This window comes from Lepidochelys kempii, chromosome 6 (genome assembly GCF_965140265.1).
Source record: "Lepidochelys kempii isolate rLepKem1 chromosome 6, rLepKem1.hap2, whole genome shotgun sequence".
In the NCBI taxonomy this organism is placed as follows: Eukaryota; Metazoa; Chordata; order Testudines; family Cheloniidae; genus Lepidochelys; species Lepidochelys kempii.
The window spans coordinates 66,411,670-66,424,201 of NC_133261.1; the positions used below are offsets into that span (position 1 = coordinate 66,411,670).

At 44.5% G+C, this 12,532-nt stretch overlaps 1 protein-coding gene across 9 annotated transcripts in view; it reads left to right on the forward strand.

Moving 5' to 3' along the window:
• SMOC1 (SPARC related modular calcium binding 1) overlaps positions 1–12,532 on the forward strand; it is a 181,585-nt gene extending 169,053 nt beyond the window's left edge. For 4 of the 9 annotated variants that reach the window (XM_073348482.1, XM_073348483.1, XM_073348489.1 and 1 more), the window contains 3 exons: positions 379–626; positions 5,300–5,350; positions 6,445–7,645. In XM_073348482.1, coding sequence (XP_073204583.1) covers positions 379–626; positions 5,300–5,350; positions 6,445–6,536 — 391 coding nt within the window. In that variant the 3' untranslated portion in view covers positions 6,537–7,645. Of the gene's footprint in view, positions 1–378; positions 627–4,864; positions 5,113–5,299; positions 5,351–6,444; positions 7,646–8,733 lie in introns of those variants that run through there. The other 5 variants (XR_012159431.1, XM_073348486.1, XM_073348487.1 and 2 more) reach the window with 5 other exon arrangements.

A 12,532-nucleotide genomic window follows, 5' to 3' on the forward strand; every position in this document is an offset into this window, starting at 1 on the left:
TGCCTGGGTTTCCCTGCTCAGTGGATACAGAAAAGATGTCAGTCATTAGGCCTGTCCATCTGCTACCTTTCAGTGGTGTGCAAATCCATTCTTTTCCTGTTCATGCCTCTCCCAAACCAGCCCTAGTCCATGAAACTTAAGTAAAGAGGAAGGAGTTTTTGAGACCTGTGATCACAGAGGAACATTTTACTCAAGGTACCTAGCCTACTCTAGAAATAACAGCCTCCCAGATCAGGAATCTGCTTCTCCTGGTCATAGGAGGCAAAATATGATACAGGTTGTCATAAACTGAGCAAGGGATGTGGCCTGGCGAAAGGCACTTACAGTCATTAACAAGAGCATCCTGGTGGTTTGGGGCCTGTGTATTTTGTTTTCTAGGTTCTCTGAGCCGGATCCCAGCCACACGCTGGAGGAGCGGGTAGTACATTGGTACTTCAGCCAGCTGGACAACAATAGCAGCAATGACATCAACAAGCGGGAGATGAAGCCCCTTAAGCGGTATGTGAAGAAGAAAGCCAAGCCCAAGAAATGTGCTCGACGCTTCGCCGACTACTGCGACCTCAACAAGGACAAGTCTATCTCGCTGCAGGAGCTGAAGGGGTGCTTGGGAGTCAGCAAGGAAGGAGGTGAGCCATTTTCCTTTCAGAACTGGAGCAACAAGGCAGCCAGCTGTGCTGAGTTAAAACAAAATCAGCAACATGGCATTGAATGTTTGAGCTGCTCAGCTTACAGGCAAAAAGATGTGCGCATCTAGCAGCCAGCCCTGCAAACGCACTTCATTCTTGTTGTTTTATTATTTTTACTGATTATTTGTTTTGTGATGGCACTTATGGGAAGGAAGGGGCACAGCCAGTGAGGTTCACCACAGGAAATTTTATAGATCTAACATGCTGTGTAGGGGGAAACGTGCCCCTTGGCTACAATTACAACTCCTGAACCAAGCCGGTGGGGGTGGGGGTGGGTGTGTGTGTGTGTGTGTGTGTGTGTGCATAACCTTCTCCAAGTCGGCCCTGTCTTTGATGCCACATGCAAAACTCATTTGCTCCAGATTAGCACTGGGTGGTTGCATTTGGTTGTTAGCACCTTAATATTAAGGTGCTATCTTCTATGTGCATTACAAACTTTAATTAATGCAAGCCTGGAACATCATTGGTCCACAATGCTAAAGCAACTGGCTTCCCTAGTGTAGTGGAAGTTTTTTCCCTACTCCCCAGTAATTTGCCGTGGAATAATATACAATAATAGTAACTGTATTCCTTAATTTTATTACCTTCTTTCACTAAGATTAATGTGAAAAATCAGAGTTAGTGCTATCTGGCTTTAGAATGTTCCAAAGAGTTCCGCAGGATGACTGTGTGTTGTGTGAAGAAATACTTCCGTATGTTTTTGTTTTAAACCTGCTGCCTATTAATTTCATTGGATGACCCCTAGTTCTTGTGTTATGAGAAGGAGTAAATAACACTTCCTTCTTTCTTTTCTCCATGCCAGTCATGATTTAACCTCTATATCCCCCCCACACCCCTTAATCGTCTCTTTTTCCAAGATGAAAAGTCCCATCTTAATAATCTCTCATATGGAAGCTGCTCGATACCCCCTGATCATTTTTGTTGCCCTTTTCTGAACCATTTCCAATTCCAAGATATCAGTTTTTTGAGATAAGGCGTCCAGATCTGAACACAGTATTCAAGATATGGGTGTACCGTGGATTTATATAGAGGCAATATATTTTCTGATTTATCTATCCCTTACCTAATGGTTCCTAGCATTCTGTTAGCTTTTTTGACTGCTGCTGCTGCATATTGAGCAGATGTTTTCAGAGAACTATCGACAATGACTCCAAGATCTTTCTTGAGTGGTAACAGCTTATTTTGACCCCATCATTTTGTATGTATAGTTGGGATTATGTTTTCCAATTTACATAACTTTGCATGTATTAACATGGAATTTCCTCTGCCATTTTGTTGCTCAGTCACCCAGTTTTGTGAGATCCCTTTGTAACTCTTCACAGGCTGCCTGGGACTTACCTATCTTGAGAAGTTTTATATCCTCTGCAAATTTTGCCACCTCACTGTTTACCTCTTTTTCCAGGTCATTATTGAATATGTTGAACAATACTGGTTCCAGCACAGACCCCTGGGGGACACCACTATTTACCTCTCTCCATTCATAAAACTGACCATTTATTCCTACCCTTTGTTTTCCATCTTTTAACCAGTTACCAATCCATGAGAGGACTTTCCCTCTTATGCCATGACTGCTAATTTTGCTTAAGAGCCTTTGGTGAGGGACCGTGTCAAAGGCTTTGTGAAAGTCCAGGTACACTATATCCTCTGGATCCCCTTTGCCCACATGTTTATTAACCACCTAAAAGAATTCTAGTAGATTGGTTTGGCATTATTTCCCTTTACAAAAACCATTTTGACCCTTCCCCAACAAATCGTGTTCATCTATGTCTGATTATTCTTGTTCTTTACAGTAATTTCAATCAATTTGCCTGGTCCTGAAGTCCAGGTTTAGTGGCTTTTTATTGCTGGAATGGCCTCTGGAGCCTTCTTAAAAAATTGGCCTCACAGAAGAGAGAAGAAATGGCAAAGAAAGATTCTTTATCCCAGGATCCCCCTCACTGTAATAGCCTTTCCGTGTCACATTCAAATGCACAAGTAGGGTGGGTGAGTTTTGGGGGGAGGGAATGGGGTGGAGGCACAATACTGAGCATTTGAGAGTGCCACGGAGGATATTATAGAGTGGGGGAACCTGGGACGCAATCTTCCTTTGCCATTTCTTCTCTCTTCTGTGTGGTTAAAGAGATGGCATTAAACAACCAATTAAAGAAGCAAAGAATCTGTGAAGGATTGAAGAGTAGGTTGGCTCTGCCTCTCTCCTTTGTAGTCTTCCCACTTTAAAACTAGCCAGTAGCTCGTCCCACACCCCACTTCACCTTTCCCGGTCACCATGTCTGCACTCGAGCCGGAAACTGTAAATCCCAGCTTGAGGAGACATACCCACAGTAGCTCAGATCAAGCTAGCCCACTAAAAATAGAAGTGTAGCCTCCATGGCAGCAGGAGCTTGCCACCCTGAGTACATGCCTATGGGCTCAGATGGGATCGTACTCAGGGCTGCTAGCCTCTTATGCACTTATGGTAGAAAGATCACTTGGGTCTGAGGAGTGGAGTTGTCTGCCCGCCATATTAGATCTTCAGTATCAATTTATCTGGAGTTTTCCCACTTGTGTTTTAAAGATAAGCAGATTTAAATGAATGTCACGATCAGCAGTCTGGCTCCGCAATACCAAGTTTGAATGCAAAGGGCTTTCTCTAGCATCTCCTTGTTCATGTGCAAATTCTGCCTGGCTTAAGAGGAGAAGGAAACAGTCGCTGTAAAAGCAATTACCCATTTAAGGCCAGGAGGGGAAATAAACCTTTGAGAGTTACTGAAGTGTAGACTTCAGGTTGTTTTCAACCATATTCAAACAGTACAGTCGCAATAACACAGATTCACAGAGAAATTGTTGAAAGTCCTGCTGAAGGTCAAACTGCCATGGGAGAGCAGGCTTGGCTCTGTGTTCTTGCTCATCAGACTCAGGTACAATGGTGGAAGCATTGCTTTGGGGTGCACAAGGTGTCTTACTAGATTATAGAATGAACAGGGCCTGGGTGGGTCTGAAAAGGTATTCTGTCATGTGATTTCCACTTGTGAGAGTTCCAGGGGTAAGCAGGTGTATGGCAATGCTTTAAATTCATGTGTTTGATGGCGGGAGGAATAGGAAGGGTGCTTGCTTCTGTAGGACACCCAAAATATTCAGAGTAAAAACCACTGCAGTGGTTTCAAGCAGAACTGAGCAATACCCCCTAGAGGCCTCTGCAGGAGGTCTCAGCCAATTGGTGACACCCAGATCTGTATGTGTGTCTAAGCTAAAAGAAGGAGAAACTCCTAGAGATTCCAATTTTTTATTGCTAGGACCCCGAGTAGAGCCCCAGTTAGCTATGGAAGAATCTACCTTTTGACAACATAGCTGTGCTTGTTTTTCTTGTACACCCTGACCCACAGTCAATGAAATAGATTAGCTAGAACTTCTCTGACCTTACTAGGACAGGTGGCTGGCACGAAACTGGTGTTCTGAGGGGCTTTAAATTAGAACCCACAATACAAACCTGTTGGATTATTTAAATCATTAATAAGAGGAACTGTATAAATGTGGTAAATTATTTAAACTCCACTATCTCCCTGACCCCTCTCTCTCTCTCGCCGTTCTCTTCCTCATTCTACTGTTTGTGCCTCTGTCTGCATAGTCAGGACCAGAATTTCAAATGCTGGCGCGCGCGTGTGTGTGTGTGTGTGTGTGTGTGTGTGTGTGAATAATCAAATCATACAGTTTTTTGCACCTCCAGTTTAAATCACATAGACGTCAGAGTCCCTGAATTGTGCATGTGTCTGTCTCCAGCACAGCATGGAAATGGGAAGCTCACTTCCTGATTCTGGCTGGAAGTAGACGTGCTGGTTTTCCTCCGATTTCCAGAGAGTGACCAAAATTATCAAATATAGGTGCCCAAAATCAGCACCTAAAAGCTACATGTGGGCACCTATGTGGACATGGGCTCACTTTTAGACATGCTGTGCTCCTGCAGCTCCCACTGAATTCCCACTGAGAGATGCAATCTCAGCACCTTTGAAAATCAGGCCACTTCTCCCTCGGTGTGGGCCTGGGTATCCAAGTGTGAACATTTTGGCCTAACTTTGTAGACACCAGACATTCAGATAAGTTTGGGCCACCCATTCATCCAGTCTGAGCACTGTATAAACTGTCCATTCCTCTTAGTGGCCTATAGAGAAACCTGAGTGTTTTTCTTCTGTCCTGTTTTCCAGTAGTAGGAAGAAGTCTCAGGAAACTCGTACCACTAAATATCCTTCAGTTCTTACTGCTCTCGCCCCTGCTCAGGAGCAGGCAGAGAAGATTAATCCTGGGATTTGGGGCTTCTTACCCAAACTGAAACTTTGGATTTCATGAGATTCCCACATCACAATCCAAGATCTTAAATTGGATTAAAATGTAGATGTTAAAAGTCTAACTCTAAGAGATGCAGGCCAGGACTGAGAAGCACTGGCAGAGATAGGTGAGTGTAAGTATAAGGGAGTTTTGCACAGAGCCTGCCTACATTACTGCACCCAGCTGCAGTCAGCAATAGTCCTTCATTGTCATTAGCAGAGCAATCATTGCTTTTTCCTAAAATTATCCCCCAAACTCAGAAGAATCAAAAACTGCTCACAGTGCTAAGCAAATAATGTTCTTGGATTTTGCAGGTAGTGCTAGCAGTTTCCCCCATGGAAAAAGACAAGGCATTAACCCTTTCAGTAAGTATTTTATCTCTTCTTTTTGTTTCCTTTTTCTTCTGTCGCACTCACATACCTCAAAATTCAATGGGTCCCTCCCAATTTCTTGCCTGACATCTGTCCAATGAGCTGACCCTGCAGTACAGTACTTCCCAGTACAGACTGAGAGTAGCTAAGACATGGAATTTGGAATCAGGGGACTGTGAATTTCATTCCCCACCCTCCCAGTCAACATGTGTGAGTTTGGGTAATTTTTTAACTGGAGCGTCAGTTTTCCAAACAGGGTAATATCCACTGTTTATAAAGTAGGTTTTTAAGGAATCTTGAATTTACTTCAGGCCTTGTTCTGCAGCGCTTCCCATTCAAATATATTTAAAATTTCCAAAAGCCACAAATTGCATTTCGAAAGCCAGTTGAAGGACATGATAAATCTTATGTTGCCCACATAATAAACAAGCACATGATTCTTTTAAAGAATTAAGAAATGCATATTTCTCACAGATTTGGTTGGTAAAGGTAACTGTGTAGATATAATAGACTTTTGTAAGATGTTTGACTTAGTACCATACACCATTCTCCTTTTAAAAAAATTAGCGCAATTCAACATCAATAAAGCACATTTTAAATGGATTAAGAGCTAGCTAACTGACAACTACTTTCTGAGATCTGTTAATGTGGAATGGAGCCATTTCTAGTGGGGTTCCATAAGGATCAGTTCTAGGACTGATGCTATTTGACACTTATCAATGACCTGGAAGTAAATTGCTGCTGATTTAAAATGTGGATGACACAAAGATTGGCAGAGTGGCAAATAATGATGAGGATAGGACAGTCATACAGAGCAATCTGGATTGCTTAGGAAGCTGGGCCCATTCAAACAAAATTCTTTCTAATACATCTGCAAGGTCATATGTCTAGGAACAAGGAATGCAGGCCATAGCTACAGAATGGGGAACTGTTCACTGGAAATTACTGACCCTGAAAAGGATTTAGGGATCATAGAGAACAAACAACTCAACATTAACTGTGACAAAAAGGGGCTAACATGATCCTTGCATGTATAAACAGGGGAGTAGTGATTAGGGGTATGGAGATGATTTTACCTTTGTTTACAGCATTGGTGAGACCAAGACTGAAATACTGCATAACATTTTTTAAAGGATGGTGGAAAAATTGGAGAGGTTGCAGAAGAGAGCCACAAAAATGATTTGAGGGCTGGAGAAAATTCCTTCCAATGAGAAACTTGGAGTTCTCTCTGTTTAGCTTAGCAAAAAGAAGTTTCGGAGGTGACTTGATTACAGTGTACAGGTACTTTCACCAGGCAAAAATACTGAATACTAAAGGGCTCTTTAATCAAGTGGAAAAAAGCATAACAAGAACCAATGGCTGGAAGCTGAAGCCAGACAAACTCAAAAATTAGGCTCACATTTTAAACAATGGGGTGATTAACCCTTGGAACAAACTACCAAGGGAAATGGTAGATTCTCTGGCTCTTGATGTCTTCAAGTCAAGAGTTGGGTGTCTTTTGGGAAGACATGTTTTAGCCGGACACAAGTTATTGGACTCAGTACTGGGGTACTGGGTGATATGTAGTGGTCTGTGGTATACAGGAGGTCCAACTAGGTGATGAAATGGTCCCTTCTGGCTTTAAAATCTCAGAATCTATTAAAATAATGGAACAACCTGTAACTCTCACCTATGGATTATTGCATTTCTTTGTGTTGTGATTTTGATTCTTGTATCTTAATATTTCCCATGTAATTAATCCTTCGAACATCGATCAATTGACAGAAGAATTTTTATTAAAATATTTTAATTTTATTTTAGAATAGAAATAGTATTTGACAAAACATTAGGCAAGTCAAAATTTCAAACCAGGGCAGTTTTCTAATGAACTGTAGCTCAGATTATCAAATTAACTTAGTTCAGACTTTGCAGGAACATTTCCCTTTGCCTTCAGATAAAAATGGCAATTTTCAGTCCTCCCTGAGCTCCCTGTTGCATATGTGGAACATGGCCATTAAGCCACCATTATAGGAGAGTGTAACTCCTCTCCATGACCAGCCAGCTCTGCCAGCTAGTACAGAAGGGGACAGAGCCATATTTCTGCCTCCTTCCTGCTATTAAATCCTTTCTGTATCCATACAAGGGCCAGCCACAACCTGGTCCAGTGGGCTAGCAAGGGCCAGTAATGTGAACACCATCTGTATGCCAGTCTTGGCTAACAGGACAGGAGAAGCCATAAGAGGAGATGTACTGCAGGGCAAAATGTGTAACTCCATTGAAGTACAAGGATACGTCTCTCGCTCATTTCCAGTTAAGTGAAGGCCAGTGAATTAGTGAAACTTGCAGCTTTGCTTCCAGTAGCTCTCAGCCTTGCTTTGTGCTACTCGGTGTGGGATTTCTAATCTCAGAAGGGTTGTTACTGGAACCACGTAGCAGCAGTTTGTAGCCTCAGACCTTTCATAACAGCAATGTATGTGAACCTCAATACAACCGGCTAAGCAACCCCATTGCTCCCTCATTGCTGTCTCCCCCAGATCTTAGAAGAGCTCTGGGGCTTTTCAAGTACTGACATCCCTCCCCTCCCAGTGAATCCACGCTCCAAGTTTGCTGGGTTTCCTAAAACCCCAGCATTAGTTTTGGAGATGGGGCTTCAGCAGCACAGTGGGCTTTGGAGCCTGTTGTCCAGGAATGCCGCTACAAGGGGTTAGCAGAGACGTTTCCAGGTACTGCTGCTGGACGGTTGGGGAGAGTCTGCTTTGACGTGTGATTGAATTCCTCGCAAACCTGCCTGCTTGATGGGAAGGAACCCAGCTGGCCACCCTTGGAATTGATTCACACTGGTAGTGCAGGTTTCAGAGTAACAGCCGTGTTAGTCTGTATTCGCAAAAAGAAAAGGAGGACTTGTGGCACCTTAGAGACTAACCAATTTATTTGAGCATGAGCTTTCGTGAGCTACAGCTCACTTCATTGGATGCATACCGTGGAAACTGCAGCAGAGCTCCATCCAACTCTCACTAGAATTAGTGGGAGTTCTGCTCTTTAGTGGGAACAAGATTTGGCCTTAGGTGGAAGAGAGGGCTTGGTTGTTTTGCCCAGACCATTCACCCATTCCACAGGAGGGAATGAGCAGCTGTGGTTTGTGTTTAAAAATGCATCTGTGCCTGAGGCTGTAAATGTGACTCCTCCAAAACTGACTCTTCCACAAGGCTATTGCTTGTTAAGTCCTTGTCCTTGTCAGCCTTGTAGCTCACTATGAAATTGTTGCCCTCCAGAAGCATTTCCTGTCACGGAGAGGCTGTACAGTACACTTACAGTGGCTGGCTACAATTTTGGTTTTAATATTGGCTTTCCCCTCTTGCCTCCCCGCACCAATATTCTGCCTGACCCACCTCCTTCAGTAGGACGCCTGGTCTAGGAGCAGATATGAATAGAAGACAGGAGGCCACCCGAAGGATGGACAGACGGACACCCGGCTGCAATGTGGCATTGGCAACATCCAGTGTAGCAGAAGTGGCACCCAGAACGTTTGCACTTTTTTTAATGATTGGTTGTTGTTTTTTTTTCTTTAATGCCATTATCTAATACTTTGGGGGAAGAGGAATGAGAGCATGACTTTAAAAAAAAAAACATTTTGACAGCTACTGACAACTTAAGTTTGAGTTCACGGGGACTCGAGAGGAGAGATTTTTATATACTGTATATAAATATATATGTAAATTGTACAGTTGTCTTGTACAGGGGTTGGGGTTGCTGTTTGGTCCCTTCCCTCGATTTCATAGGCTGTTAGGGTTAAAGGGACACCTTGACTTCTGGAATCCAGTAATGCAGTGGTGTCTGCAACTGATCCATCCTCTGGCCACAAATTGCTCTCTTTCTAGCACCTCCGTGTGCATAAAAGCAGGTGTATTGCCACAGCTTATGCTCACAGATGTGCACTGCAGGTCCCACTCATGCAGTAGGCCAGATGCTTCTTGGGAGTTACTGAATACACCCAGCTGCCACCAGAGTTGAGGGCCCGCTGCAGTATGCAGGATTGGGCCCTTGAGAGACCAGCAACGAACAGCAGATAAGCGAGCAGGAATGGGTGCAAAATTCAAACCTGAATCACGGGAGGCACAAAGATAGCTCCAAGAGCACAAGGAGAGGGGCTCAGTGTAGGCCCCAGCTGTGCCTTCCTTGCACTCCAGTGACACTAAAGTCCTGCATCTTCATGGATCACAAAGGGATCCTAGAAATACCCTCTATCATATATAAGAATGATACAAAAGACAAAGCATGACGCAGCTCTGCTGTGCTCCTGCAGCCTGCTTAATGCTACAGATGAGAGCACATATGTCAACACAGAAAGATACAACCAGAGGCCTGTCTCTGGGAGTCTAGTTTCATCTCTGTCATTTTAGTTCCATGCCCATTAGGAAGGCGTTGTTCATTACAACCTGAACAATAGCTGCTCGTACCCTGGGTTCCTGTGCTTGCTGTGTGTGAATCCGTAACTATCTTCCCGTGCAGTAGTGTGATATATCACAGTTACCATCTCACATCAGTCTCTGTTCTGATGTGTCTCTAATGTAAGCCGTAATGATGCACCCTATTAAAGCCCTGGCAATGGCTCAGCTTGAACAGGCTGCTGCGTTCAGAGATCACAGTGACCATTTCAGCGGGCGGTGCCTTGGCCGAAGTTAGTGTCTTGTTCGTCTCGGTTAGAGACACGTGTAAAATCTGTGGAGGGACAGAATCATCCAGGTCTGTGCATTAGAGAGTGGGGTGCGTGGAGCATGATGGGAAGCAGCAGCGCTTTCCTGCTTTGTACAGCTCTAGCCTGTTTGACCACGTGCACGTTGGTGCGGGGCATTATTTACAGCAGCCTCTCAGATGTCAGACACATCATGCTCTCCGGCCACTCCTATTTGGACTGCAGCCTTTGTCCTCTGCTTTCATGCACACATTCTCTATCTAAACTAGGGTTGCCAACCCTCCAGGATTGTCCTGGAGTCTCCAGGAATTAAAGATTGATCTTTAATTAAAGATTATGTCATGTGATGAAGCCTTCAGGAATTCATCCAACTGAAACTGGCAAGTCTCTACTACCCGCTGCCTGCATTCTGCTCCAATGGGGAAGCAACTCTCTGGTGACATTGTTATCCATGTACTTCGGCTGTTTTGCTCACAACGGGGCTGCTGTGTTGTTTGCATATAATGTGGTGAACGGGATTTCTCATCTCTCTCACCTGTACACCTGCAATGTGTAATCTACTCTCAGGCTAATGACAAATGGTAGGCAGGCACCCATTTGTACAGTGTTTGTGTGATCTGGGTTTGAAACTAGTCCTGATTTGGACAGTGGCAAAGCTATCCATGCAATACCATTGAAGTGTCCTGACATGGATCCTGCTGATAGTGCCAGGCATCGTGCCATGCTGTTGTAGGGTGACCCCAGAACATTGATTCACAGCAGCACTGCATTGTGGCAGAGAGGCCTGGCATCGCGCTGGGCTGCATGGCTTTGACATGGTGTTGTGATGTAGCACACTCACAGGGTGCTGCGGTGACATCACTTGGTGACAGCAGCATGTGTGCTGAACTTGCATCACAACCCAAATGTCCCGACATCTCAACACAGCAAGTTCACACCACACTGTTCACTAATTAAATATTCAGAGGGAGCAGGGCTCGATTGCAAAAACAAAATTGCTCATTGGATTTCAGATCTTGGGACCTTCTGGAGGAGAGCAGGATTGAAGCTGGGTTAAAGTGTTTGGTCTGGATTAAAAAATCAACAACAACAAACTCATGACAAGTCTCCCTGAAGCACAAATCTCACAAACCCACCATAAAGAAGAACTGTTGTCTTTAGTGAACAGCAGCGCCCGCTGCTAGCTTCTCATTGTAAATTACATACATTGAATGTGCTCTTCTGGCTTTTCCTTTTCATACTTTGGGGAAGGGGGTATGTGTACGTTGAAATGATTTGGTTTGGTGTACAATGAGAAATGTCAGTTTCCTCCTCTAATCCTGTTGTAGGAGTGAAGAATGAACCCAACTTTGTAAAAACTCCTTTTCTTTGTATACTAGTTTTAGGAATGATAAGATCTGGCTGCCATTCTCACTTATAGCTACAGCCAGCACGAGCAGAGGGTTGGATGCCAGGGTGGGCTTTCTCATATGGTCTCTGAGAGCAGCAACTCTTCAGCAGCGGAAGCGGGCTGGTAGTGGTCACTTCCTGTTTGCTCAGGGCAGTAAAACCCCCTAAATCCAGTCTTGGTGGCTGACACTCTTAAGACTCATTGCATCTTTTCTGCTGGAAACTTTAAGCCAGTGAGCTCACATTGCCTATTGCCATGTAAATTGCCCTTCTGCAACCTTTGTCCTGCTGTCAGCCCTTCCTCCCTTCTCTCTAAAGGATGCTTAAAAAACATACCGCACCTACTGTCTGCAAGTTAATAGTCTGGGCACCTCTTCAAGGAAGCCAAGCTATTATCTGTTTGTAGGGCCAGCCTCAGAACCTGTGAGGTCCTAGGTGAAATCTGCCAGGGGGTTGCCTTCCGGCCTGGTTCTGCTGATGGAATGGGAATCGAGCAGTACACTGCCTCGCCTTCCGTTCCCGCGGGAGAATGAGTCGCAGCACTCTGAGTTGGTGGGTTTACATAGGGTCCTGAGCAGTTTCTAGCATGGCTTGTGCTTCACATTACTGTGTGTGCATGAGGCTCTGCGTGATTCTGTGCAGCTGGACCATAATTACACAATAAATGTGGTCTAGCTTTTTGTGTGTTGGGCAGTCACACAGACTCCTGGCCCTGTGGCATGAATCAGTCATTCAGCTGTCCATATCGAAACTGCACAGTGGCTGCTGCTCTCTGCCAGTTCTCCTAGAACTAAAGCGAGCAATGTTAGCAGCAAGTCCTCCAGCAGCAGTGCTACAGGTCCCAGCAGAGAACCGAGTGCCACCCCTGGCTGTGGGAGGTAGAGCCGAGCACCTCCTTCTCCAGCAACCAGGACAAGGGAGAAGAGGCCAAGGGCCCCATAGAGTAAGTCCACATCCAGCACTGGTCCTGTTAGAGGGGGAGATACTTCCTTGTTCACTGATCACCAGTGAAGTAAATTTGGTATGGTCTCCCCCAGCAGTTCTGTTGACAGCATTGTTCATTTGACTCAAAGGTGGCTGGTTTTGGTTTTGTAATAAAATATAGATAAATGTTG